This window comes from Mchenga conophoros, linkage group LG23 (genome assembly GCF_057382185.1).
Source record: "Mchenga conophoros isolate Kocher_MC1m ecotype Shallow Benthic linkage group LG23, M_conophoros_male_GT1.1, whole genome shotgun sequence".
Taxonomy (NCBI): Eukaryota; Metazoa; Chordata; class Actinopteri; order Cichliformes; family Cichlidae; genus Mchenga; species Mchenga conophoros.
The window spans coordinates 13,855,490-13,881,645 of record NC_140547.1 but is presented as its reverse complement, the minus strand read 5'-3'; the positions used below and the strand labels follow the sequence as shown (position 1 = coordinate 13,881,645).

Genomic DNA, 26,156 nt, shown 5'->3' with positions numbered 1-26,156 from the left:
CACAAAAAAAATATAATTCCTGAGATCACTCGGCCACTTAAACAGCTCCCCCACTGATAAGGTGTTGATTCGTGGAGGAGTTGCATTAAATTCCTTTACATGTGGAGCAGTGAGGTCGAAAATAAGTCATTTCTGTGGTTAACTGATATGCATATGTTAAAACTCCTGCAGTGTTTGACGTAATAAATTTCCTTACTAGTGTGTTTGCAGACAGCTTTATAACAGTTCAAAGTCTGGATCATGGCTGATGTTTTTCAGACTTGCTCACGTCCAAAGTCCAAACGTCTCTGCAGAGCATGTTTAGATATCCAGATAAGAGAGCGCAGCCCCACCTTGTTCAAAGAACTGAAAGAGAACGGATATTGATCTCTTGGAAAGACCTGCTCTACCTCTCAGGAGGCAGGTTATCTACAAAGCAGAAAGTGGCGGCTCCAGTCTTCAGTCAGCATGTCTAAGTATCCTTGAGTTGCTATCTGATGCATCGATTGGAGTATGGTCGCGTGTGAATATTAAAAAGGTGTAGGAGAAAACGAATAGGTCAATAAGGCATGTTTGAGTGTTCATACAGAGTGGAAAAGTGCTATATAAGGACAAGTCCATTGCCATTTACTTGTGGATACGAGAAGTTGGGTAATCTCCGTCGGAAGAAAATCATGGTGGACAGGATCTGAGGATCTGTTTGTGGTGTTTTTAGTGGAAATGTGTGGAATCCCTTCTAGATTGAGCACTGGTACCAAACTGAAATCTTACTCAGCTTGAGAGTGATTCTCTTCTGCAGTTTTCTGCTGCACCCCAACCAGAGCCTGGGTCCCAGGAGGAAGACAGTCTAAAAACTTCTCTCTAACTTTGTAATAGATCATGTTCATTCAATAAGAATCGATGTTCAGCAGCTCTGCACATCAAACCTCTGTCTGAGGACACATGGCTGGACACAGGCCCAGTATTTTCTACACCTGCTTTCCCCACTTTTTATAATTCTGAAGAAATATTCAGATTTCCTGTGCTAACCCCATCAACTCATCTTGTTCTTGTCCAGCCAAACTTTGACAAAAAAGCCCGGAAACACCCCATTAAACACTACCATTCACCTTGAATCCTTTTTTTAAATTTATTTATTACAAAGTGGAAAGTTTAAGAAGCACTCATTTAGACTATCCAAAACACTAACGAGTGCTGCCTGGGGGGATCACAGACCTACAGTTTGAAGACAAAGTGATGAAAATTCGTTTCTTTACTGTGAGAACAGAAAAGTTAATCATCCACGTGGTTTTGTGGCTCTTTGGGGGATGCTGGTAAAGGTGAGCAGTGTTTAAACGCGTTTTCCAAACTCCAGCGGGTAAGTTTCCTTCACGGAAACGTTAAGGTGATTGTGACCTCTGTTGTCTGCAGGATCTCAGCTGTTGGAATTGTTTGCAGCTTCTTGCACCGCGTAAAAATCCACGTGAATAAATCAACACGCTGTTAAACATTTATTGTGGGGAAACACTGACCTCTAAACGGCTTCATTCATTAGTCTCTCTCCCTGCCTCCCTCTCTGCTCATTAGCTCGGGACAGAAAACAGCTCTGAGTGGCGCATACCGCGCGTAATGAGCTGCTGGAGAACAATACGGGGCTCACTGGATACTTGACAAAGACTCCTGCTCACATTAGAGCCCGTCTGCGTGTGAATAACGCGGTGAGTAACACCGGGGACTCCGCTCTTTAACAAACAGTTCAACTGTCACAGGTGAGCGCTGCGCCCCGTGACTCAGACCTGTTCCCTTTTCACAAGTTTCAAAACATTTACGCGTGGAGCCGTGGGCTGAGTCCAGTTACATCATCAGCGACGGGCATAAAAAAGAAGAAAAGAAAAGAGAGCGCACACAGCAGCGGGGGGAGGACGCAAACATGAAACCTGGAGAGGAAGCCTTTCTGCTCACTGTGGAGCCCCGAGCCGAAACGATGGACGCGAATCCGCGCAGAGACGCGAAGAAGCCCAGGACGCTCCGCTGCAGCATAAAGGTGAGACACCGGCTGGCACTGCGCAGAGGACGCAGCGTGTGCGCATTTATCCTAGAGGAGTGCGCGACTTTGCGACTTTATGCACACAAACTGAGTTTCTACTTCGGCTTCAAGGGGAGCGTTCCACTTTGTTCTCCACTGAGTTCAGTGGACCCACCTGTGGGTGCATGAAAGCAGCCGCACCTTACCGCGGCAAACATAATGAGCCACATAAATGTGGAGGTTTAATCTGAGGGCATTTCACCTTTTTCCCTCCATAACTTGAAGATTTTGCCCTCTGGGTAGGATTGCCTAAGCGCAAACCGAGCTTCACCTGAGATAAACAAGATAAAATCGGTCATAATGTGATAATAAGTCTCTTGTTAGCTAAAATAATAATAATAATTTTAAAAAAATCAATCTGAGCTAATTGAAATCAGATTTAAATGCAGTGTTTGCTGCTTGGGCTGATGATGCTGGAGGTGACCTGCAGGGAACAACTTGCCGCTTTCATCTTAATTAACGTGTTTCTAATCTTTCCGCACAAACTGAAGTTCACCCCCGCCAAAATCAAATGTTATTTCCAAGGCAGGAAGGGATTTTAATTTTTGTAATTATAAATCAAACATTTTTCTCCCTTTTCACTTTGGGAGGTTAACGATGAGGAATCCAACACGGTAAAGTGCAAAGTCTCAGTTACAGACTTGTTTACTGTGAGTAAATGTATTAATACCACTAATGTAAAAGATGCATTATATTAATTAATTATAAATTAAATAAACTTTCTAATTTTAGGCACTTTCATCTAGTTCAGAATGAAAACCTTAAAGGACTCCGTTTTAAATCAAACGTGTAAAATATGTTTAGCGATAAATAAATAAAAAAATCACTTTTTTCATTTGGATATATATATTTTGATAGGTTGTTAAAAGAGGGAGCTTTGGAGTTTTAGATGTATAAGTCTGATAATATTATATGAATTTATATTTTTACAAAGTTTTGGGGACTTTAATTCATCAACTGCAAATCATTTAAGTTTAATTCACTTCACGAAGTTTATTGACAGGTTCAAGCAAAGATCCACCTTAAGATGGTCAGACTAAAGATTTTTTTTTTTTTTTTTTTGGCTTTAGTTAAGGATGTTATTCTTAATAATATTAATAATAACGCATTTATGAAGCACCTTTCAAGCAACCCAAGGTAGCATTACACACTGAAGTCAAAGGCTTCAAAATTTCTTATTTAATGTTTTCAAGCAGTTCATCAAATTCTGCATAAATTAAATCTGAGTGTTTTACAGTGTAATGTTTGACAGAGACTGAGAATTTAAACAACCTTTAAAACACGCGCGCACGCACGCACGCACACACACGCACTCGTTTTCATATCTTAGTGAGGACATCTAATTGACATAATGCTTCCCCCACTTACCCTAAACATCCCAAATGAATGCCAAACCCTAATCCTTAGCCTAAACCTAAACATAACCTAACTGTGACTGTAACCCTGACCCTAAAACCACATTTTGAGCCTCAAAAATGCCCTCAAACTTGTGGGGACGGGCACTTTGTCCTCATAAGCAACTGTTGGTCCCCACAAGTATAGTAAACTTACAATTTATCTGTCCTCACATAGCTATGTAAACATGTACAGACACACACTTGCCTTAAGTCCAGATGTTACTGCTGATCCAAAACCACATCACACATTCACAACAGTCAGAGTCTAAACTCAACATGGATGAAATGTAACAAAGAACACAACTGAAAATAATGAACTGAACCTGAAACATTCCCAGGAGGCTTTGTGCTCACCTGTGTGGACCTCTCCACGGTCAGAAGAATCAAGCACAGATTATTAAATGAAAGGTGTGTGGAGGGAAAAATAAAAAGATTACTCAGCGATTAAAAAGCAATTAAAAAGTAAAATTAGGTTTGGTTTACCTGCAGAAGCAAAGACAAATGTTCAGCTTTGACTAATTTAAATTCTCAAAGTGAGGACCAGGGGCTGACAGCAGCTCTCCATCCTTTCATATGGAAAAGAAATGAAGCACTAACCTTTCTTTATTCACTTATAGTACAGGATACTGCAGCCTTTTGTATGTAAATGATGGATGCAGCTTTTGGAAATCACCCATTAGTTTTGAACTTCCACATTTTAGATGCTTCAGCACCTTATTTGCTTGTTTTGTCATTATTATTAAAAATATAGAAATAAAGCAGCAGAAGTTGGGATGAACCACGGTGGTTGCATCTGTCAGTCAATTCTTATTTGTGGTAGTAACTGGAAGAGCCATTGACCTAACCGAGTCCAACTTTGTTGTGAGCAATTTTGAGATGTCACAATTCTATTTAGTGGAAATGAGGTTTTAGATTGGGATGAAATCATGATTTACTGGTAAAAGAGCATCAAGGGGCGTCAATACTGGAACAGACTGGCAGCAACGTGGGAACTATGGGCCAACAATTATTTCACATTTTAGCAACAAATACATTTTTTTTTTTTTTAAAGTAAGTTTTGGCCACTATCTTGTGTTTTTCTTTTTGTTGTTGTGTTTTTGGGGGGGTTTTGGAGCTGGAAGTTACTGTGTTGCCACAGCCAGATTATTAGATGAACAGGCATTGATTCCATTAAAAGTGCTCCAAAAGAAACCCCCACAGCACAAACACGGCCCACAGGGCCAGTTCAGGGACGCCAGTTTGGTGAGGTGACGCCTAGGAGGCATCATGGCCGCCTGTGTTTCTCACCAAAGGCGAACCTCTGGGGCTGAAAAATGACGCCATCATGGAAACAATGAAAAATGCTTCTGTGATGCTTTAAAATGGGGGAAAAACTCAATGCAGAGATTAAAACAGTTTCTTGTAGCAGACTGTAAACATGTTTATATCTGCTGTAAAGTTTTAACATGGGGTTTTATCGAGGATTGGCTCACTTTTGAAGCCTCTAGTGGACACTAGAGGAACTGCAAAGACTAAACTAAAGCATATAAGGCCTTTGTTGGCTCAGAGGTTGCTGTTTGATTGTCACTCAGTCATCCAAACTTTGGGAAGCAGTTTTAGCGCCTTGAGCACAAGCTCTTTTTTTTTTCCTCTCTCACTTGCTAATCGGATCCTTGTTGTGGAAATTTCATCATGTTTCTGCTTCAGATAAATTCCTGACAGAAGAGAATGCTGACAACTTTGTTTTTCCATTACTAATAACTTCATTTGATCCCTTTTGACAGCGGTTTTATGTGTTCGGGATCCGCATCCAGCTCCAGTTTTGTTATGTGTTTTGGCTCTGCTATTAAAAGACTCAAAGCACTGACTTGAAGGAGAATTGTTGCCTGAACGCGTGCCAAAAGGAGCAGTTGTTCTTCCCTTTACGGCAGTAATGGGAGGAAAACAGTTTGTTCTTGAGTTGTGAGTAATATTAATGCAAACACTGGTGGTTGCTTTCAAAACTCTAAGAGAAATGACTCCTCTTCTTCACCGTGTGAGTGACACATATGAGTAATAGGTTTCAGAAGCCTGGGGGGGTGGAGGAAGTTTCTTAGCTTTCCAGAGGGAGAGCGTTTATTTGAGTTTGGAATCTTCTGAGTGTTTACCTTCGATGTTCTCACGTCGCCTGTGGTGGGTCCGGCCGCTGCAAATCTTTCCCTGTTTATCTTCACTTTAAAGCCCTCCTCCGCTGAAGCCAAGCAAACATAAGCAGGGTGGAGGACAGTGAAACAGCGAGACTCGTCCTGCAGGTGTCTTCACATCATCCTGAGACTACACAGTGAAATTTGTGAGAATGCACCTGGACTTCAAAGGTGTCCAGTGTTGTGTTTAGACAATGGGAGCAGTTCAGCATGAGTGGAACAGCAAGCCATTTGTCAGAAAGCTGTTTCTAAATCATTCCTGCAGCCTTTTCGGTCAGACTGTACCGCCAGAGCTTTGAATAGCTGTTGTCCTCCAGTCTAACATCAAATGACTAAAAAGTTATAAAGCTGTGCTCTTTGTTCTCCGGTCAACAAAGGCTTCACACGAAGCAATCACATCCATCCATCTTTCCTTGATACCGCTACAATTTGCACCACGCTCCGCTCTCTATTTGTTCAGCTTCAAGAGCACATTCTGCTTGTTTTCTTAGGTCCACTTGAGCTACACCTGGAGTCTACACCCAGGTGACACAGTCAACCTCTCTTTAAGGATAGCTCTGCCAGCGTTTGGGCCAAGTTTCTGCACAGGGGCATGTAGTGTTTACATCATGATCAGGAGCATGAGAAGCATTGGAAAGCCTCACTGCACCTGAGCATGAGGCTCGCCTCTGTGGCTGAGTCACAGTCAAATCGCATTGTATTTCTTTATCAGGGTATGGTGAGAAGATAAGCACAGCTGCCATGTCTACTGCAGACAGATGCTGTGCTCGGATTAGCACAAACTGCAAACGCAGGTGAACACCAGAGAGCAGCCGAGTGTTTTCTAGAGAGTAAAAATGGCCATATTGGCACATATACTGGTACTTCAATACGGTTTTTTGAAAGTAGTTCCAAATAACGACAGCAGTCGTCGCAATAAGCTCTAAACGATAAGGCAGGCGTGTCCAACTCCAGGCCTCAAGGGCCGGTGTCTTGTTAGTTTTATATATCACCCTGAATCAAATAACTAGTTCATTAACAAGCCTCTGGAGAACTTCAAGACATGTTGAGGAGGTCATTTAGCCATTGAAATCAGCTTTGTTGGATCAAGGATGCATCTAAAACCTGCAGGACACTGGCCCTTGAGGCCTGGAGTTGCACACCTCTGCTGTAAGGTGAAATACCGAAGTTTTTTTTCATTTGCCCCCTTGTGGGCTGCGAAGGTACTGCAACCATTCGCAATAAATGAAACGTTCAGTTTCTTAATTTTGACATTAAATATTTAAAATTTTAAAGAATCAGAACTCAGGGACTGTATTGGAACATCACCTGCTAATTAATCTAATTAATAAATTTAATAAAATCCTAGGAGAGCTATGGTGTTGTTATAAAGGGGGGAAATATCAATTGAACCTGAACCGTGTTCATTTATACTATAAAGTTTGGCATTTTAACATGCAAGTATCTTTTATACAGCCATTGGTATTCACAGGTTTTAAGGAGGCTGTGTACTAGTCTACTTCTTGGATTGGTGCACAATTTGAAGCGCGGCCTAAAACTCGAGGCTCGGGCAGTCAGCGCTGGATGTGCGGTTTTGAAAATGTTAAACCATCTCCTGAATGCATCATTCCAGTATATTTAACAAACTGATATATGAGTAATATATCAGTCTTACTCAACTGGAGAATAAGCACATTTTCCAGAACTGCTTTAAATGTCAGTGCTCCTTTGTCCACGATGCTATTGTGCAGAAAATCTGTTTTATGTTTGTTTCACAATAAGGGGAGGTGACCTGTGCACATACTTTCTTTTAAGTATCCTCAGAGAGTTTGTACACATTTCAAGCACTTTTTTCCTTTTATTTCCCCCTTTTTTTTCTCTCTCTCTCTTTTTTTTTTTTTTTTTGACTAGAACACATATAAGAACAAAATAACCACAACCCGTGTCCATGAAAATAAAAGCTTTTGGAATTCAAGAGTGAACTTCCCTCAATTCTTCCCTTCACAGCAGGGTTGAAGGTTGGGACAATGACCTCCAATCATAGAGAGCTAAAAGTGTTCAAAAAGGAGAAGTAAATGAATAATGCTCAGAGAATCCAAATACTTAAAGTTTGTAAAAAAGTTTCCCTTTTAACAAACAGCAGTTTTTTTTTTTGTTTAATTGATTTTTTATGCAGCTGACACAATTATCTGCTCTTTTCCCTTTCAGTAGAACAATCCTTCCAATTTACACAGTTGAATGGAGGAAAATCTAAGTTGTTTTTTTTAAATTCGCAAAAAAGCCATGTCCATGCATTTAAACATACAGATCAGAATCTGTCATTTAAACCACATGTTGAAAAGACTTTGTCCAACCTTTTCTTCTCCTCACGTGAGCAAATGCCTGATTTCTTTACCTTTATTTTACTAGCTGCTCTTTATGGGACAGATTTGCTAATGTATTGTGCCAAACATGCGATTTGGCATTAAAGTAAAATATATCGATACTGACAGTGACAAGCCTGACCTTGTTGCGCATGTAAAGGAGTTGCTACGGTTGCCCTGAGAGGCCAGACGGACTGCAACTTAAGAAAACACCAGCAATAAGAAAAACGCTGCAATAGCACAACAAACACGACGGAAATACGAAAAACGAAAACAGAAATAGGAAAATAAAATTTTCTTCCAAAAGCACAAGTGAAGTGTTTCTGGGGAGACAATAACTGGACGGACCAGTTAGAAACATGCTAGGTGTGTTTAATCATGATTTTCATATACTGATTACAGATTTTTAGGCTAATAGTTAGGCTAACACACTTACCTCTCATCTTTTCTTTCCTCACAAAACAGACAGATCCTCCACTTCTTTTAATTGTCTCCCAGCGCAATTCTTAGCATATTTTGGTTCCTGCAACTGATCCGCCGGGTTATTGACTCCCCAGAAACACTTCCCTTGTGTTTTTGGAAATCTCTTTTTTTCCTATTTCCATTGTCGTTTTTCCTATTTCCGTTGTGTTTTGTGTGCTTTTGCAGCGTTTTTTCTTATTGCTGGTGTTTTCTTAAGTTGCAGTCCGTTTGGCCTCTCATGGCCACCGTAAGTTGCTTCTCTAGGCTTTCTCTAAGTACAGGGATGAGAATATTGAAATTGAGTGCACAAACATTTGCCACATTTAATTAAATGCTGATTGTGTTGATATTTAATGCCAAAAAAAGCACGTCTTTGTTTTTCTAAACACAGTTGCAGTCAAAAAATATCATCCTTAAAGCTAACCACATCTATGAGGTCTCATGCCATTTTAACCTGTTTAAAAAATGACCATAAACCCTGAGCTTGGTGGCGTTGGTCTCTTCCTGTGAAAAGGGAGTTCTTCCTTCTCACTCTCACCGAATGCTCTTCATAGGGGATTGTCTAAAACTGTAGGGTCATTACTGTGCTTACTTCTCTCTGTCTGTCCCCAAACTTTCCCACTGGCTGGGTTTTATATATAAATCTCTGCTTAAGCTGGTTTTCTCTGGTCTGTGTACATTTGTGTGTTAAAACTGTCATCAGTACAGCTGACCCTCTGTTTGTCTCCAGTCAGAACAGAATTAGACAAGAAAAAAAAAGAAACAACCTCCTGCCCCCCCCCCCCCCGCTTTTCCCTTCCCCCAAAAATAATCTACAGAAGGAGTTGAAATTGTGATGCATATCATATAATGGTTTAAAAAGAATGCAACACTGCTTCATCAGGATTAACTGGACATGTCTTTAATTTTTTGGCATTCCAATAACTGAAGATTAAATGTTACTTCTGGTAGACCTGCTTCCTGCACAGAATCAGAGATCTGTCTCTTGCATTTGTTTTAATTTGACTTTGTTAAAATGGCAAAATGAGGTCATTTTAATTTGGTCAAAAAAAGTTTTTTGCCTGCCTGTGCAGATAGGTGCTGTCAAATCACTTAGGTAATTGAAGCCTATTTGACAGAAAATGAAGATGAAATATTATCAGCCGCGTAAAAGGATCCATTGTGTGTGCTAACCAACCATAAAGCCACACTTTAATAGGAGCATTAACTGTTCTGAGGCGAATGCAGAGTTTATTCTCCCTCAGATGAGCTGGCAGCTGGTAAACACGCTGAAAGCTGGGATTTATCATTGTTTTCATAGTAAATTCACCGCTAATCTCAACATGTATCCTCAATGCAGTATCCATGGCCCCCGGAGCAAAAAGTAAGCAGTGCGTCTGTGAAAGCCTTCTGAGACACAGAGAAGCAAGTCACTCGTCTTTCAGATCACTGGGAGTCCATCCAGGGGGCGACTCTGATCTGGGTGTGAAGAGAAATTCTTGGAGGACAAATTCCACAACCAGATGGAGACGCAGTATGAAGCGGTTTTCCTGAAACGATCCCAAAATGTTGTCACCGGATAAGTGATTTCATTCCTCTTTTGGATCTGTGCTCTGGAGCTCCAAGGAAGCGCTAATGCATTACTGCTTTTGCAGTGCAGACATGCCATTTTCCAGAAAAAAATCAAATCATGAGTCTGGCAACTTTACTTTTGATTTCTAGGAATCATTAAGAAACCTAAAACTTAGCAACTCATACCTCATTACAACCTCATTTAGTGGAGTAAAACAAATGCATAAAAACTTTTTAAAAACAAAGCAGAAAACATTATTATACATTTTTAGTAGATTCTGCAAACATGTCATAAACAGGCTGAGATATTTTATGAAAATCAATCACAAAATAATATGTCTGAGATTTTCCACATTATGAAGACGTACTGCTGAAGCGAAGCAAAGAAAGCAGCATGGCTCCTCAGGCTTTAACCACAGTATAGAAATTAAAACTTTGAGAAAATGATGTGAAGGCTTGGATCTCATTCCAGGACATTTTCAATCATTTTAATGTTCTTTTAAAAAAAATCTATACCGTATTTACATTGCCGCATGTGATGCTTTTGTAATTCATATAATGAATCTGATTCACAGCTTAATCCCTTCTTCTTTGCAATTTTTCGCGTTTTACAAAAACCATCCAGTAACCAGGACTGGGAGCTTTGGCAGGCCATATGTTTGACTGTATATAATAAACTCTTTAACTGATGTTAAAAATATAACCTGTTTTTTGCTCTTAGGTTAGAAAACATAAACTTTTACCTGCAGAAAGAGGCTAACTGTCTGCAAAGTCTTTAGTTGGTATGCCTGAAGCCTTGTGTAATACTTGGAAAGGAGTTTAAGGAATGCGGTGCAGATGAGTTTGTACTCAAAGTGGAGATGCCTTTTTGAAAATGTGTTTCCTCTGAATTGTTCTGTGTTCTTAAAAACAATTTAATCCTCTAAGACTAATTATTTTAGGCTTTTTGTAATGGTGCCAGCTGAAACTGCTACAGAGTAGCTGACACGGCTGACATTTATGACGTCACTCTGTTTCAGCTACAGATCCCCCATTGCTGCACATTTTGTCTTTCCTCCTGCATATTTCCACACTCCACTATTTCACGAACATAACCGAAAGAATAAAAAGACCTGTCTTCTGTGTCCTAGCTGTTCGTGCTCTGCCACGGCCTCCTGCAGTTGTCCCAGCTGCTGTACAGCGCCTACTTCAAGAGCACCATCAGCACAATCGAGAGACGCTACGGCCTCAGCAGCTACTCCTCGGGAACCATTTCCTCTCTGCACGAGGTGGGAGCCAACAATAACTTACCCTCATCCAGTGTAGGCTCATGATAGCTTTATTTCAAGGATACCGATGACAAAGGAGGAACTGAAGTGCAAGCAACAAATCAAAATCACACTTCCTGACAATCCGAGTGGGACTCGAGTATTTTGGAACAGTTTTATTGCAAATGCAGGCGTCAGGAGTGATGAGAGATTGTTTCTGTACGTGCTCGGCGCAGAGGTCACTCTGGGGTTTTTTTAATACTCCAGTGAGCTTTAAAAGTTTCACACACATATAAATGTTTTCTGTTTGTCAAAGACAGTCACAAATAAACTGCATTTTTCTGTCTGTGGCGATACTCCATGAAGAATGACTTTAGCTTATCTTCTTATGGTTTCTTTAAGGCTGCTCTGATGGATATTTTCTCAGTAACGCCAGATCAAAAGCTTATGTGTAATGTGTAGTCTCATTAAAGTGATAAATTCAGACAATTATCACCCAGCTCTGCACTTCCTCTCAGTTACATGGAGCTTTACTGTTGTGATTGTTTCTGTCTCCAGAGATCTGGATTACGAGGCAGGGTCAGGGGCTTAGTGAAGCAGCTTCAGGTTTAACATTGTGTTACTAATGTTGTTCGCTTCTTATCGGAGTACAATGCCAAAAGATAAGAGATCAAAATAAGACAAAATGACCCCATACCAACCAATCATCTCCTGCAGCAGAGAATAGCTTCAGCATTCCTGGAAATCAGTGTGCAGAGTAAGAGGCAAGCTTAGGGAACAGCACAGTAGACACAGGAAGTGACAGGGAGGAAAACACAACAAACAAACTGCACACACGTGTTTTAAATGTTGCTTTCCCCCATGAAGCACTTTGAACTGCACCAACTGCACTTACAGTGCTATACAAGTTGTGTGCAAAAAATTCAGCAGAAACGACCACAATTTGGATAAATGAAATGCAAATACAGATTAAAGTGATTATGGATCCTTAAATTACCTCTGAATTGTGCTAGATTGCACCAAGTGATGCAGCGTTGCACAACAGTGACACCCTGCGTTTAATGCATTAGGTGTGGCGCTTCCTCTGGCTCCTCTCTGACTTTTTTCTCTGTCTCTTAGATCAGTAACAGCATACTGATTGTGTTCGTGAGCTACTTTGGGAATCGGGTCCACCGTCCTCGCATCATCGGCGTCGGTGGACTGCTGATGGCCATCAGTGCCATGATGCTGACTTTGCCTCACTTCCTGTCTCAGCCGTATGAATACGGCTCTGTTTTACATAGTAAGATGAAGCTATAAACACATTGCTGCTCTGTCTCCGCTGACACTGCCCTCCTGTGACTCTGTCCAGAGCTGAGGGGGATTACAAGTGTACAAATATGTCCAAAAGACTTATGAGGCTTTACTTAAGAGTTGCACCATCCTCTAACAAAGGCTCCATAGGACTCAGTGGGAGTCAAACAAGTTTCTGCTGTTTGGTCCTCTGTGTTCTTTAGCATGTGTTTGGAAAGCCTTGCTGGTGCTCCCCAATTGAACTTTTGCATAAATCAGGAGGAAATTCATCATCTCTGTGCACTCTCTGAAAGCTAAGAAGATTACAATTACCTCTGGGGCATTTCATTTGCAATAACAATGTTCTTCTTCCTTTTCGCTTTGCCCCCAGTTAAAGTCATACAGAGTGTCAGCGGAGGGTCAGAGAAGCTCCAGGAAATGAAATAAGTAGTACGTCTGTGTCTTCTGGCCTGTTTTTAACTATAATTTTCCTTGTTTTCTACCCTGTGTGTGTGTGTGTGTTGATACCAGATCGCCACGAAATGTGCAACCTGCAGAGCACCTCAAACAGCACACAGTCGTGCAACCGTGATGAAACGAGACGTCTGACCGACACCAACAACCTGTGGCTGCTCATGGCCAGCGCTCAGCTGCTCTTTGGTGTCGGATCAGTGCCCATCCAGCCCTATGGGATTTCCTACATTGATGATTTTGCTGGGCCTGCAAATTCCCCTCTCTACATAGGTGAATGACCTGCAGTTCAAAGATTGATGGGACCACATTAAACTGAATTATTTAGCAGGGTTTCGTGTGAAAAAAAACTGATAAATATACAAACGCAAGGAGTGAAAGTACGAGTATTTTGTGTTGGTGAAACTGAAAACTAAAGTCATCACTCTGTCTACAGACAGCTTAGAGGATGATATCAGATCACTGAAGTGTTCAGAAACCAGCTGCTGCTTAGATTTTAAAGTACTGCTCATCGACGCTGTCAAGTAGACTCAGAAACTCGAGTCATCAGTAGAAGTGTTAATTCTTCCAACAATGAGTTTAAGGAAAAACATGGCTGTCATTCAAAATCTTTGTGATAAAGATCCTATAAAGATAAAGATAAAATATGTCTGTTTGCAAGAAAATTAGCTTTGATTTCTAATTTTCCCCTTTAAATCTCATGCTTTATTGCTTTGCATCAAACTGTGGCTAACAGACCTTGAATATCAAGATTTATTCCTGCAGAAGCCTTGAGTCAGAAATGTACTCCCCAAAGTGATGTTTATAACAGCATGATTCACAGAGATAAGTCAGGTTAACCCCCGTTTTTCCATGGAATATTTGAGAATATCTGTTATGAATGAAGGATAAATACAGATGGAACCGTTTAAAAAAATATTCCCGTATGGAATATTGTACAAAAATGACCCCACTTGCGAAAATAGCTTGGAGGTTAAAGCTGGAGTCTTTTAGAATCAGTTTGGAGGCTTTAGAGGAAAAATACAATCTTTTTAAAATGGTAAGGTATTTGACTGGCTGCAGCTCAACGGTCCATCACAGCCTGCCATCTCTTATCATTCACAGCCATCCTGTTTGCAGTTTCTGTATTCGGGCCTGCCATCGGCTACCTGCTGGGCTCAGTCATGCTGCGGGTCTATGTGGACGTGAACAAAAAAGATTTGGGTAAAGCTGAGTCTGGAAGTCATTTTATTGGGTTAAAGAGGTATGGATGTCTTACGGCGTTTTTCACCGATAATTCCAGGAGAAGCTGCGCTCCAACTCAGACCCGACGATCCTCGCTGGATCGGTGCCTGGTGGATGGGCCTGCTCATCTCTACCGGCTGCCTGGTTCTCACCTCTATCCCCTACTTCTTCTTCCCACGTACCATGGCTTCACAAGACCACGTAAGCCTTGCTCTTATAGAAGTCTTTTAAACAGCAGAGCACATGTCAGGACTGTGCAGTCCACAAGAAGCATCCATAATGTAACTGTAAATATTGGAAGCAAACAGGGATCTGACACTTAAAGGACAATATTCTCTATGTCACATTTGACTGACCTCTGCTGGCTTAATGTAAGTTCTGCAGGTTGTTTTTTGTTCTTGTTTTTCTTTCAGTTTTTCACTATTTAAGGCACAGTTTCAGTCTTGGTGACCTCAGTGGAGCGATTTCACATACAAATCTGCGCTTGTGAAATGCTTTAAGAAAAATATTAGATAAGCATAGTTAAGCTAAAACTTATCTATGACTAGATAAGGAGGAAGTGCATGCCCCCTCATTTTTTGTGAAACCACAGTTTCACTTCCAGCTTTAACTTGACTGACTTAAAAACAATGAAGTTCAAGTGGGCCAAAATACAGTTATTAGAAAAAATTAGAACTACTAGTGAGCTCTTGTGACGTAGAAAAGTCTTTTTTACAATACTTCTCTCCTAAAATATAAAACCATATGCAGGAAAATTACAGAACAACATTGACACAGCTTAAAGCTTTAAAACATACTGTGCCAGTTTAAAACATCAATCATGCTAAGGTAAATATTCATTAATGAACTGTTTTTTTTATTGTGTTGGGGTTTTTTTAGTCCAGTAATCATAGACTGTGTTTTTAAAACTAACTTAGCTGCCGGGAATTCTCATGTTCACACAGCAAATGATTGTTTTCTGCATGTTTTGAAACCAGACACAAGGACAGAGGGATGCCTCTGACTGTGAAACTGAGGGGACACTCATATGGTAGCAAATTGCCCTCCAACCTGGGGTCATAAATCTAGTTTGCACTTTGGCCATTTACCCACAGATTTGTATATAGTTTGACTCACAGGAGACGCCCCCTGCTGGAAACCTTTAAAAACATGCATCTTTCATAATCCAGTCTGTCATCAGTTTCCCAACAGCGGTTTTTGATTTAGTTAACAGGAATGAGCAAACAGCAGACATAATTACATAAATGTTATCGATGGACACAGAGGGGAAGTGGTTAGCTGAAAGTTGCACACAAAAAGTGGAAGTAATCTTCAAACAGAACAGTAATAGACTGACAGGTCATCATCAGCCTTTTTTCCCCAGTATAAATCATAAATAAGCAATGGATGAATGTTGAGTTATGCAAATAAAAAACATGATAATAAGGGAGAGGTTTGAGAACCACTGAAACACATGATGCGTCTTTTAAACTTTCGCGCAGATTCAAACTAACAGCGGGCAGGCTCTAAACGAATTCTTTTGAGAGACAAAAACTCCACAGAAATCTTTTCATTGCAGTGTTTGACAGCTTTTGGGTGATTTTGAATGCTGCTGTGCAGAGCTTGTCAGTTCAGTCTAATGTTCCCACGTCACACGAATGCAGCACAAAGACACAGAGGCTTATGTTGTAGGACAATGTCGCATGAAAGGAGAGAGAAACTTTGAAGTGCTCCTCGAAAGATTGAGATCAAACCCATGAGATTTTCATCCTCTGGAGCCTCCATATGCTCTCCTGTATGTCTGAATTTGTGCCGCTGCCTCCCATAAATGTCCCTGTCTTCATTACTCACTGAACGTGTGAGGATCTCTATCAACTGCTTATTTTCCCTTAACAAAGATGAAAATACACCAATCAGACACTGACAGTTCAGGGCTCATTACTGGCACCTGTTAGGAGTGTGTTGGATACAATGTGTGGATTTAAGTGACAAAGAAACAGTTTAGATGGCTGAACGGTTATTATGGTTAACTAAGAAGCAACAGTATGTCTCGGTTTTTCTACATTAAAAAAATGCTGCTGTAGTAAATGAAAGAAATCTATAAGCAAGACTCTTTGGACTTAAACTCATGTTTGACTGCTTTAGGACATCTTATCAGTGGTTCTCTTTTGCCTCACCCATCCATCCATTCATTAAACTGCTTATCCAAAGTCCGATCAGGTGGACTGGCCTCTACCTAGCTACACTTTGAAGATCCTCTTTGGAGGATCCTGAGGTGTTCCAGATACCCAAACCCCATCACTGTATGTCTAACTCTAGTATATCTTCATATATCCTCTTCATATGTCTTTGCCTGCAAGCGTCATTTTGTTCTCCTCATCAATGCCATGCATCCATGCTGCAAGTCAATAAGAAGTCAGTAAAGCTGCATTCGTGGTCCTTCTGCTACCTCTAGAGGAATGAGAGGAATGAACATACTTTCTGTAGCATGAACTAACTTCTTTTTTAAGTTTCAGGGAATTTCAGTTGGGTGATTTGAAACAGCTCAACAAATATCAGCCAACACATAAAGGGTTTTTTTGTGCAATTTGGCACCCAATCTGTCAGCAAGCTAAAGGTACAGCTTCTGTATTTCCCAGGGAGAAAAAAACGATGGAGAAAGATCTATGACAGAGGGGGCAGGAGAAGAAGATAAGAAATTATTTTCAGAGGTAAGGACTGCTCAGCAAGCAGCATTTGATAAAACTATACTGAACACTGAAACGAAAGCTAATTTAGCTGTTGCTTCGAAATAGCTGCCCAAACAAGTGTGTTTCAGTTCTTCGAGAAGGATTTGGCAGGAGTCACAATTTAAGCCGATGATGTTATTCAGCATCAAGTGCCAAATTCTATCTTTGCACCTGTTGTTTTGGTGTTTTCTGGCTCAGGAGTTGGTGAGCTCAGACAACATCTGTTAATGCACCGCAGAATGTAGAAAGAGTAGCAGTAGGACCAAGATCTGTCTACAAAGAAGGCACATGCACTGGAGCTTAGAGTAGAAATTATTAGGTGGCTCATTTATAATTCGAGTTAAATTTTCTATTCTGAAGTGTTTCACTAGAACCTCCAGGTGGGTTCCCACACTTGCCAAAATCCCCTCTAACACCTGCATAGTGCAGCATCAGACCATTAACATGACTAACAAGTGGCCTGATCATGCAAATATTAACTTTACTATGCTTTCCATTTCATGCCATGCCCTCTGATAGGTTTTGTAGTCTCAGCTGAACTACAAACATTACTCTGTGATAAAATCAACTTCTTAGGACGTCATTAGCCAGCGTAAAAAATGTGGATTTATGTATCAAGAAAAGCTTTTTAAATGAATATTATAAGCTATATTCAAGAAGTAGAAGTAAATGTTAGAAGTAGAAAGCAGCATAACATAGAAAGAGTTTATTAAATTACAAGTACAATAAAGCTGTGCTTCAATAAAATACTAGAGTAAATGTCCTGTTACATTCCACCACTGGTTCTAGCCATGCTCTCATCTGATGGGATTGTGCATATAATGGTTGATGGTTGTATGCTACTCGATACTTTCCAGGTGACTCGAAGTGAGTCTGGCTCAGAAGATGAGGACTCTTTGCTGGGCTTCCTGAAGAGTGAGTTTGTTACATTCCAACTGCAAAGATCTGTTAGTTTGATAGCTTTATGTATCTTTGTCACAAAAAACAAGTAAATGGTACCAGAGTAAAAATCAGAGTGTCTGAAGTTATTTGCATCTGTGTCTCATCAGGTTTTCCCAAAAAGTTTGTCGACCTCTTGCTGAGCCCTCTTTTCCTGATCCTTGTCCTGGCCCAGTGCTGCTTCTCGTCGGTTATTGCAGGGCTTGCTACGTTCCTTAACAAGTATCTGGAGCGACAGTATGCAACTACAGCCGTATATGCCAACCTGCTCTTTGGTAGGTACCAGAGTAAAGATGTCATGGTTCCAGGATCTCGTTTGGCATTTGGTGAAATTATCCTTTGATTTTTTTTGGACATTATTTTGCTTCTTATGTTTATTTTCATTTTTGTCTCCCTCTTTCATGTTGCTATGTTAGTTCATTTGTCCACTTAAGTTCAACTTCCTGTTTTACTTGGTTATCGCTTTTCCTTACATGTCTCCTGTAAGTGGACTCCCTATCGCTGTCCTTCCCAGTGGTAGCTTATCTTTTCCTGTTTATACGCTGACCATGTCTTTTATGTGGGCTTGCACTTTTTCTCCCATGTCCTCCATGAGTTAACAGACTTCGCTGCACCATAGTGCTAATGTGAGAGGCACGTGAGAAATTATTATTCCTTTACATGAAATAAGGTCAACACCAACGAGTAGGGCAGAAGTGCAGGAAATGGGGGGGAAAGCTACAAAATAGGCTGCTTTTAAGAATCTATATTATTACTGATGCACCTGAGAGATCCAGAGCTCTTAGAAAACCGTAGACTTCCAGGAATGGTGATGCTATTTTCCAGAGAAGCGTTTGGTCAGTAAGTGGTGATTTTGCACCTTATCCCTAATCTGGAATATGACCTGCTCTGCAGCATAAGTTACCATGACGACGTAGACTGCTGAGAAGTGAATTGCCATAGTAACACTGAAAACACAGAGTTAACCCTGTAGCCACCCCGATAAGTCCAAATCCTGCTTCGGTGTTCAGGCCTCTGGTCACTACCTGTGTTTGATTTGATGTGTGCTCAGTCCTGCCTCTCTTTGGCGTCCGTGTATCATCCTCTCGCTGCTCAGGTTCACATTTCTTTCATACAGACTCTTGCAGCGGCCAATAAAGGCCACATTTGGCTCATTCTTCAGATTACTGCAGCCGTTTCAGTGTCAGCTGTTAAATATTTCAAGTAATAATGAACACTTTTAATGGGATGTTTCAAACATTTTATGAACTCTGGAGAGTGGAAATTAAACTGCGTGCTAAAATCATTTAATCGATTCTCTGCAGTGAGTAGGTTCACTTTTGATATGGCAACTTTCCAAAGCAGTCGAGCTGCCAGTTTTTCTTTGATGAAAATGTTTTCATCGTTTTAAACAAATTGGCCTCTCTGTCTGTAAGGATGTTGGCAAACAAATGTATGCCCTGATAAAATCTCAGGTTCGAGTCTGAACAAGCACCTCCATTTGGCATGAAGCTAGTACTGTATCACACCCTTCATTTATCCAAAGAGAATTTTCAAAACGGTAATAAAGGAAACCAATGGCACTGAAGAAAATCAGTTTTACTCAAATTGCACATCCATGTTTGGCAGCACGCATGTTGTTGCTGGAAGTTTGTGCCAGCGTCAGTCTGCCTTAAGGTCTGATAATGGCTGTAAGTTGCGTCACTCTGAAGTCATTATAGCCTCAACAAAAAGAATACAAATTAAAAAGCTGTCAAAGCTAAAAAATGTCCCAACTCAGTTTGGACATGAGAACTTCTCAGACTTCTGAGAAATACTTTGTTCACTTGTAAATGTTTCACTCAAGCTGTTGTAAAATGTAATTCCACTCCAGTTTATGCTGGAACATGGCTTTGCTGGCTCTGCTCGGGATCCAGCATATAGAAAGTTAGTCCTTGGGGGGGGGGTTTCAGCTCATGGGTGTCATCGGAAGATGACATCATGAGATTTTCACATCTTTTTTACTTAGCGGTAACTTATGTTTCCCAGGTTCTGTGAACCTACCGTCTGTGGCTGTGGGGATGCTGGCTGGCGGGGTCATCATGAAAAGGGTGGGTCTCTCTCTGAAGGCCATCCCACGTTTCTCTGTGGTGATGCTGACCATCTCCACCCTCTTCTACATCCCTCTGTTCTGGATGGGGTGTTCAACACAGAAGGTTTCAGAGGTCAATCATTTCCAGAACAGCCAGTCTTGGTGAGTTTGTGTGTTTTATAGAAATAACAGTAATATTATTAATCTGTATAACATCTTTTATGCTACATGTAAAGCTCAAAGTGCTAAAAAAATGAATAAAAGTGATAAAAATAATGAGATGAATTACATTTAATAGCAAGATAAAGGTATACTGCTCATCAACATATATCAAGATGGATCTGATGTGAAATCAAAAATAATCTGTCCAGATTTGTATGTGCAAAATGTGTAGGACTAAAACAACCTTAAATATGTTGTGTGTGGTGTTGGTGCATGGGGATTACATGCCAGAGTAGTCAAAGTGCTGCAATCACAGTTTTTTAAAGATTACCAAGTCTGTTTTTATTGGACAGATTAAACCAATATTTTTTTTCCTGAGTCATCATCTTGATGGAAACACTGAGAGTTTTCATCTTTTTTTGGCTCTAACATCTACACGGGATTATAAACACAGTTTGCTCTCAAGAACACCACCCAGCACTCATCACCTTTCAGAGCCGATGGTAGTGACCTGTGATCCAGTCCCTCACCTTCAAGCACTGGATTATAAATAAACTTCAGTCATATCTGCTTCTTTTTCTTTAACTCGCTGCTCTGCTGTCCTCCGCAGGTCTCCACCCAGCTGCTATTCAAACTGCAACTGTCCTAACAGCACCTTTAATCCCGTGTGCAGCTATGACGGCATTGAGTACATCTCTCCGTGCCACGCTGGCTGCACGAACTTCACCAAAGACCCCGACAACACCCACAGGATTCGGGTCAGTGGCATCTGTTGCTTATGCCTTCCACAATGGCTGATTAAAATAAATAGGCTTATGTTATGTGAAGCTATAATGTTTTCTTTAGCTGTATAAATACAGTATGATTTTTAACTGGCGAGCGGATAAAAGTGGAAAAAATTACCCTACCATAAATCATCCAAATCAATCTGAGAGATTATCTGGTGCAGAGTAATCACATGAGATGTGGATGCCGTGTAAGTGAATGAATTTGTTTTTAGAGCAGAGGGGGGAAAACTGTTTTCTTTTCTTATTCTCTGTATGGGATCAAAGAATAATCATTTGGCCCTGCTCCTGCACAGCGTCTGTAAATTGCTCACTCTGGGAAATATTAACCTTTATTAGCGTAATGTACTTCAGAGCTTAAAGTGCTGCAAGGAATCCATACCACAAATAAAATGCCATCGAGAGCCTTTGCAAAAATCAACTCGTCAGGGTAACTATTTCCTTATAAGGTTATAGTTTTAACTTATAGTTATAGTTTTAAGCCATAAGGTTTATTAGGCTTTTCTAAAGTGTATCTTAGATTAAAACTTTAGTATAACATTATGAAAGTAAAACAGAGCCACTTTGACGTTGCTGTTCTTACTTGGATCCTGGATGTTGAATCTTCAGTGTTCATGCAAACATGTCCGCGTGAGCCCACAGTGGGTAGTTGCGGGTAAACTATGGGACTCTGTGGGCAGGGCAAACCCACACGTAATACCCCAACTGGGTGTGCCCACACAGGGCCACAGTAAGGCAGCCATTGCATTTTGTTTGGTTGTTTATTTGCTAAGGATTAACGGAAAGTAATTAGGGCTTTAAATGCTTTTAGTTCTTAGGATTTCATATTGAGGTAGTGATATAGTTTAATACTTAAGTTTAAGACTGACATGTTGTGTCTGATTGACTAGTACCTTCCAGTCTAGGCTCAGTCTCGCTCAGTCAGAACCAAAGCAACTCACAGTCAATATCTAATCGATGCTTATTAGTCGCAGAACTAACGAGAGCTGTTTTAAAAATAGAGAAAAAAACTGCAGCGTTTAAACGTCACAGCTTGTGAATAATCCTTCAGTGGGTGGATTGTGTGACTGCTATTCGAACATTAGTCAGTTTGACTCAGCGTGTAAGCCCACCACTGAGGCACAGACACAGACAGAGCTGGCTGCAGCTAGCTTAATGGATTAATGCTCAGTAATCAGGCGATAATTATTTCATCTTTGATTTGGATTCACATGTTCACAAGTGCAAAGTTGAATGTGGAATTCAAACATCTACTTGAGAAATGTCTCCGATTTTTGCAGGTTTCTTTTTATGTATTTTAGTTTGATTAAATCAGGAATATCAATGGAAATTTGATCTGTTTTTAACCAGAGCCTTGCAGTTTTTTTTTCTTGAAAAAATATAATCTTTTCACACTTATGTGAGAAAGAGCGTTCATTCATCCATGTATTATTTGCTGTTTATCCGGGTCCATATTCATGGGGTCCATGGGGCAGCAGTCAGAGCAGAAATGCACAGACCACCTCTTCAGTCTCCTCTGGGAGCACACTGAGGAGTTCCAAAGCCAGCCGGGAGACATCCTCTCCAGCATGTCCTGGCTCTGCCCTGGGGGCTCCTCTAATTCTCAGGTGTTCATGAGTCATCCCTGCTTCAACTGGCTCCATTCCATTTAACCTTCTCAACGTTTAAATCACCTGCTGATGTTCTAATTTTGGGAAACAACAATCAGCCAAAACATAACAGCATTACAAGCTGTACAAAAGATTATAACTTAATCCGAGACAGGACAAAAACCATGCATATCAGAACAAACAGGTAACATATAAAATATAATATAAAAAATATAATCTCTGCTTTCTCTCTGGATACAGGAGTATACCAACTGCAGCTGCACTGCCAGCACTAAGGCCAAACCAGGTCCTTGTGAGAATGGCTGCTCTCATTTTCTTCACCCTGTCATAATCGTCATCGCTCTAGCATCCCTCATCGCCTGCCTAACGCACAACCCCATGTACATGATGGTGCTCAGGTGAGTTCAAAGTTACAACCCTCTGACGGGTAGCACGATACAGTGTGCTTGTCCACGTTGTTAAATACTTATCTTTTTTTTTATGAATTTTTATATAGATATTTATTCACCTGCAAAAACTGCATTGGGACAGTGGCTCTATGTTATATTCCTGTAGCTTCTTGTTGAGCTTTGGGCTCTATTAAGATTTTTATTGTTATTGTTTCTTATGTTTCTTATGCTGTTTCCTGGTGTCTCCTGAGGTTTCCTTGCTTTTGTCTCGCTCTGTTTTGGCACGTTAGTTTCCTCGCCTTCCTCGTTTCCACCTCCTGTTTTGTTTTACTGCTTTTCCATCTCTAATTCCTTGATTGGCAACACAAAAGCCAAGGACAACATTCACTGATCTGTGTCTTATACCCCCTAATGTGTGAGAGTTCATGAAGTGATTAATCACTGCCACATAAAACGGTATGGAAAATGCAGATGTTGCTCGTGTAACATTTTTTTCCTGCGTTTTCAGATCTGTTCCTTCTGATGAGAAGTCATTTGCCATAGGAATTCAGTTTCTACTCATGAGACTGCTAGGTAAGACAGGATTACCGTATTACTAAAGAGGCTGATGCTCCAGAAACATTTGTAGTTTATAGGGAAGAAAATGGTGCAATATTGAATTAAAACACAAATTATAGTGTTAATGATACATTTCTTTATGTTCATTTGCCCCCAAAGTCCAAGATAACCTCCAAGACCCTGCTGCTCTATAAAAACTACAGTGGTCATGGTTGTATAAAGAACCCAGGAATAAACTATGCCAGCTATATAAGTAAACTAACAAATGGTGCAAATTTTTAAGAAATTAATAAATCATAAATAAGTAGGAAGTGGTATTAATTTCATCACCCGTGTTTTAAAAATCTTTTCTGATTTAATTTTAAGCTCATTTTGCTGAAGGACCAATAAGTGTATGACACGGCGAGGCTTCTGCCATTCATTAGAATTCACAAAAATCATTACTCCTCCTATAATATTGGTCAAAGTTTAATCCAATTTACATAGACTGACCACCAAATGGGTCTTCACTCAAACATTTGTCAAGATCAAGGTCACATTTGCCATTTTATGGGTAGAAAAAAGGTGCACTGTGATGATGGGAGTAACTCCAGCTGCCACCCCTGCTAACCCCGACCTCTTTTTCCATCTCAGCTTGGCTCCCGGCCCCTGCTCTCTTTGGGATGGCCATCGACACATCGTGCCTCAGGTGGAGAACTGTATGCGAAAAGAAGTTTAGCTGTGGTTACTATGACAACAACATGTTGAGGAACCGGTGAGAACATTTATCACTCAGAACAGACTTTTTTGTACTGTTATCAAAGGTTGTGTTTTGTGGTCAGAGCTGAACTGGTGGCAGAAAGTGACGTTTGTGATGTCTTTGTGTCCACTGTGTAAAACAGAGTCGACACCAAAGAGAGCCTAAAAGAAACATTAAAAAAATTCAGCCTACTATGAGCATCAGCATGATATCATTATCATGTCAGTAAACTGCACCGGTATAATGTCTGTGCTGTAGAGTAATAGAAGCAAGCGCTGAAATCCTGAATGTTTGATTTCTTTTCCGATAATTCACTGGAGAAAACATCATAAAGTGCATTCTGGGTTATTTTTTAAGGCTCATATCACCCAGTGGGATGGTTGGATGCTCAGAACAGATTTTACCCTATGAAAGGTTTCCTGTTTTTAGCTACTTTTTGATATCAGGCTCATTTTCTAGATGTGATTCCATCTGTGTCAAAATTCTGAGGGGATCAGGTGGGAGAAAGGGAGAACCCCTGAACCAATCAGGCAATGACCTACAAGATCCATACCCTCATTTTGTAAATGATGCTCTTTACTAGAATATTGTCCATCCAGTGGCACAAAAAGACTTTTTTTAAATTTACTGATAGAATTTTGCTGGTTTTCTTTTGGATTTTGTTGTCCACCTCGGACTGGTCTATACATATCAAACAGGTGTGCAGTTCATCTAAATCTGAGCCATGCATTTATTACTTATCTGACTCCCTGCAGGTATCTGGGCTTACAGGTGGGTTATAAGGTCATGGGCATCGTCCTGCTGATGATTCTCGGGTGGAAGGCGCACCGGACCGAGGAGTACAGTCTGGCAGATGACAAGAAGGACCACTCTGATTGTCCCGCTGGGAAGCAGGGTGATCCAAACCTTTTAAAGCTTTGCTGCGGTGTTAAACGTTGAGTAAAGCTTTCAGTGGAAGGAATCCATAGTCAAGATGGGCCAGCACTGTGACCTCAATTTCTTTAGGCCCACTCCTCCTATCCAGTTCTTCAATGGTTGGACAGAGGATATCCATTTTCCACAGGGGAATATTCTCTATGTTTCTGGATGCATTTTGATTGGAGTAATTCAGACGTTATGACCAGCAGAGCATACGTTAAAGCACATCGTTTGTAAATGGTAAATGGCCTGTATTTGTATAGCGCTTTACTAGTCCCTAAGGACCCCAAAGCGCTTTACATATCCAGTCATCCATCCATTCACACACACATTCACACACTGGTGATGGCAAGCTACATTGTAGCCACAGCCACCCTGGGGCGCACTGACAGAGGTGAGGCTGCCGAACACTGGCCCTCTGACCACCACCAGTAGGCAACAGGTGAAGTGTCTCGCCCAAGGACACAATGACCGAGACTGTCCGAGCCGGGGCTCAAACCGGCAACCTTCCGATTACAAGGCGAACGCCCAACTCTTGAGCCACGATCGCCCCACATCGTGATACCTCACATTCTCCTTGGGTCCAGGACAGTGAAAGGACTTTTGAACAACAGCTAAATGTTTTTATTTTTATTTTGTGCGTACCTGAACAGTAGGAATCTATTCAGGTTTCTATTTGCAATGCGAACATATTCTGTATCTAATTAACTGTATAGCTTAATATTTAAGTATATATATTTTTTATAGATCATTGTCTCATACACAGAGACGTGTGATTCCTGCAATACTCTTTTCATATATGAGCCTGTGTAACACTTCAATTGCAATTAATATTCAGATATTCAGATATCAAATACATGCATTGTTACTCATAAACTGAATAAAATGAATTAACCATACAGTAGTCACTAGTTTGGTTATTGGGTGGATTGCAAACAAGTGTGAGTGTTACTGGATGAAGTATGTCTTTATCTCAGTATCTCCAAGGCTGAATAATCCATCAGGTCAATTGGTTTGTTGGATTTTTAAGAAATATACAGCTCAGGTCATAAATAGTAGGGAATGTTTGTCTTTATCTTCATGTAAGATGAATCATCAGAGTCAGAATACTTCATTAATCCCAGAA

At 40.6% G+C, this 26,156-nt stretch overlaps 1 protein-coding gene across 2 annotated transcripts; it reads left to right on the top strand.

Moving 5' to 3' along the window:
- Window positions 1-1,498: 1,498 nt before the first annotated feature.
- slco2a1 (solute carrier organic anion transporter family, member 2A1) lies at window positions 1,499-25,929 on the top strand. Of its 2 annotated transcripts, XM_085264951.1 has the most exons (15): window positions 1,499-2,002; window positions 11,089-11,226; window positions 12,325-12,487; window positions 13,009-13,221; window positions 14,053-14,151; window positions 14,231-14,373; window positions 16,791-16,862; window positions 17,738-17,795; window positions 17,930-18,094; window positions 19,827-20,031; window positions 20,642-20,789; window positions 22,667-22,824; window positions 23,324-23,388; window positions 24,007-24,127; window positions 24,868-25,929. In XM_085264951.1, the coding sequence occupies exons 1-15, from the start codon at window positions 1,889-1,891 to the stop codon at window positions 25,049-25,051; spliced, it is 2,046 nt and encodes a 681-aa protein (XP_085121077.1). In that variant the 5' UTR covers window positions 1,499-1,888; the 3' UTR covers window positions 25,052-25,929. The 2 variants fall into 2 exon arrangements, with proteins under 2 accessions (XP_085121077.1, XP_085121078.1); XM_085264952.1 differs by lacking the exon at window positions 16,791-16,862 and having other exon boundaries at window positions 1,500-2,002.
- The last annotated feature ends 227 nt before the right edge of the window (window positions 25,930-26,156 follow it).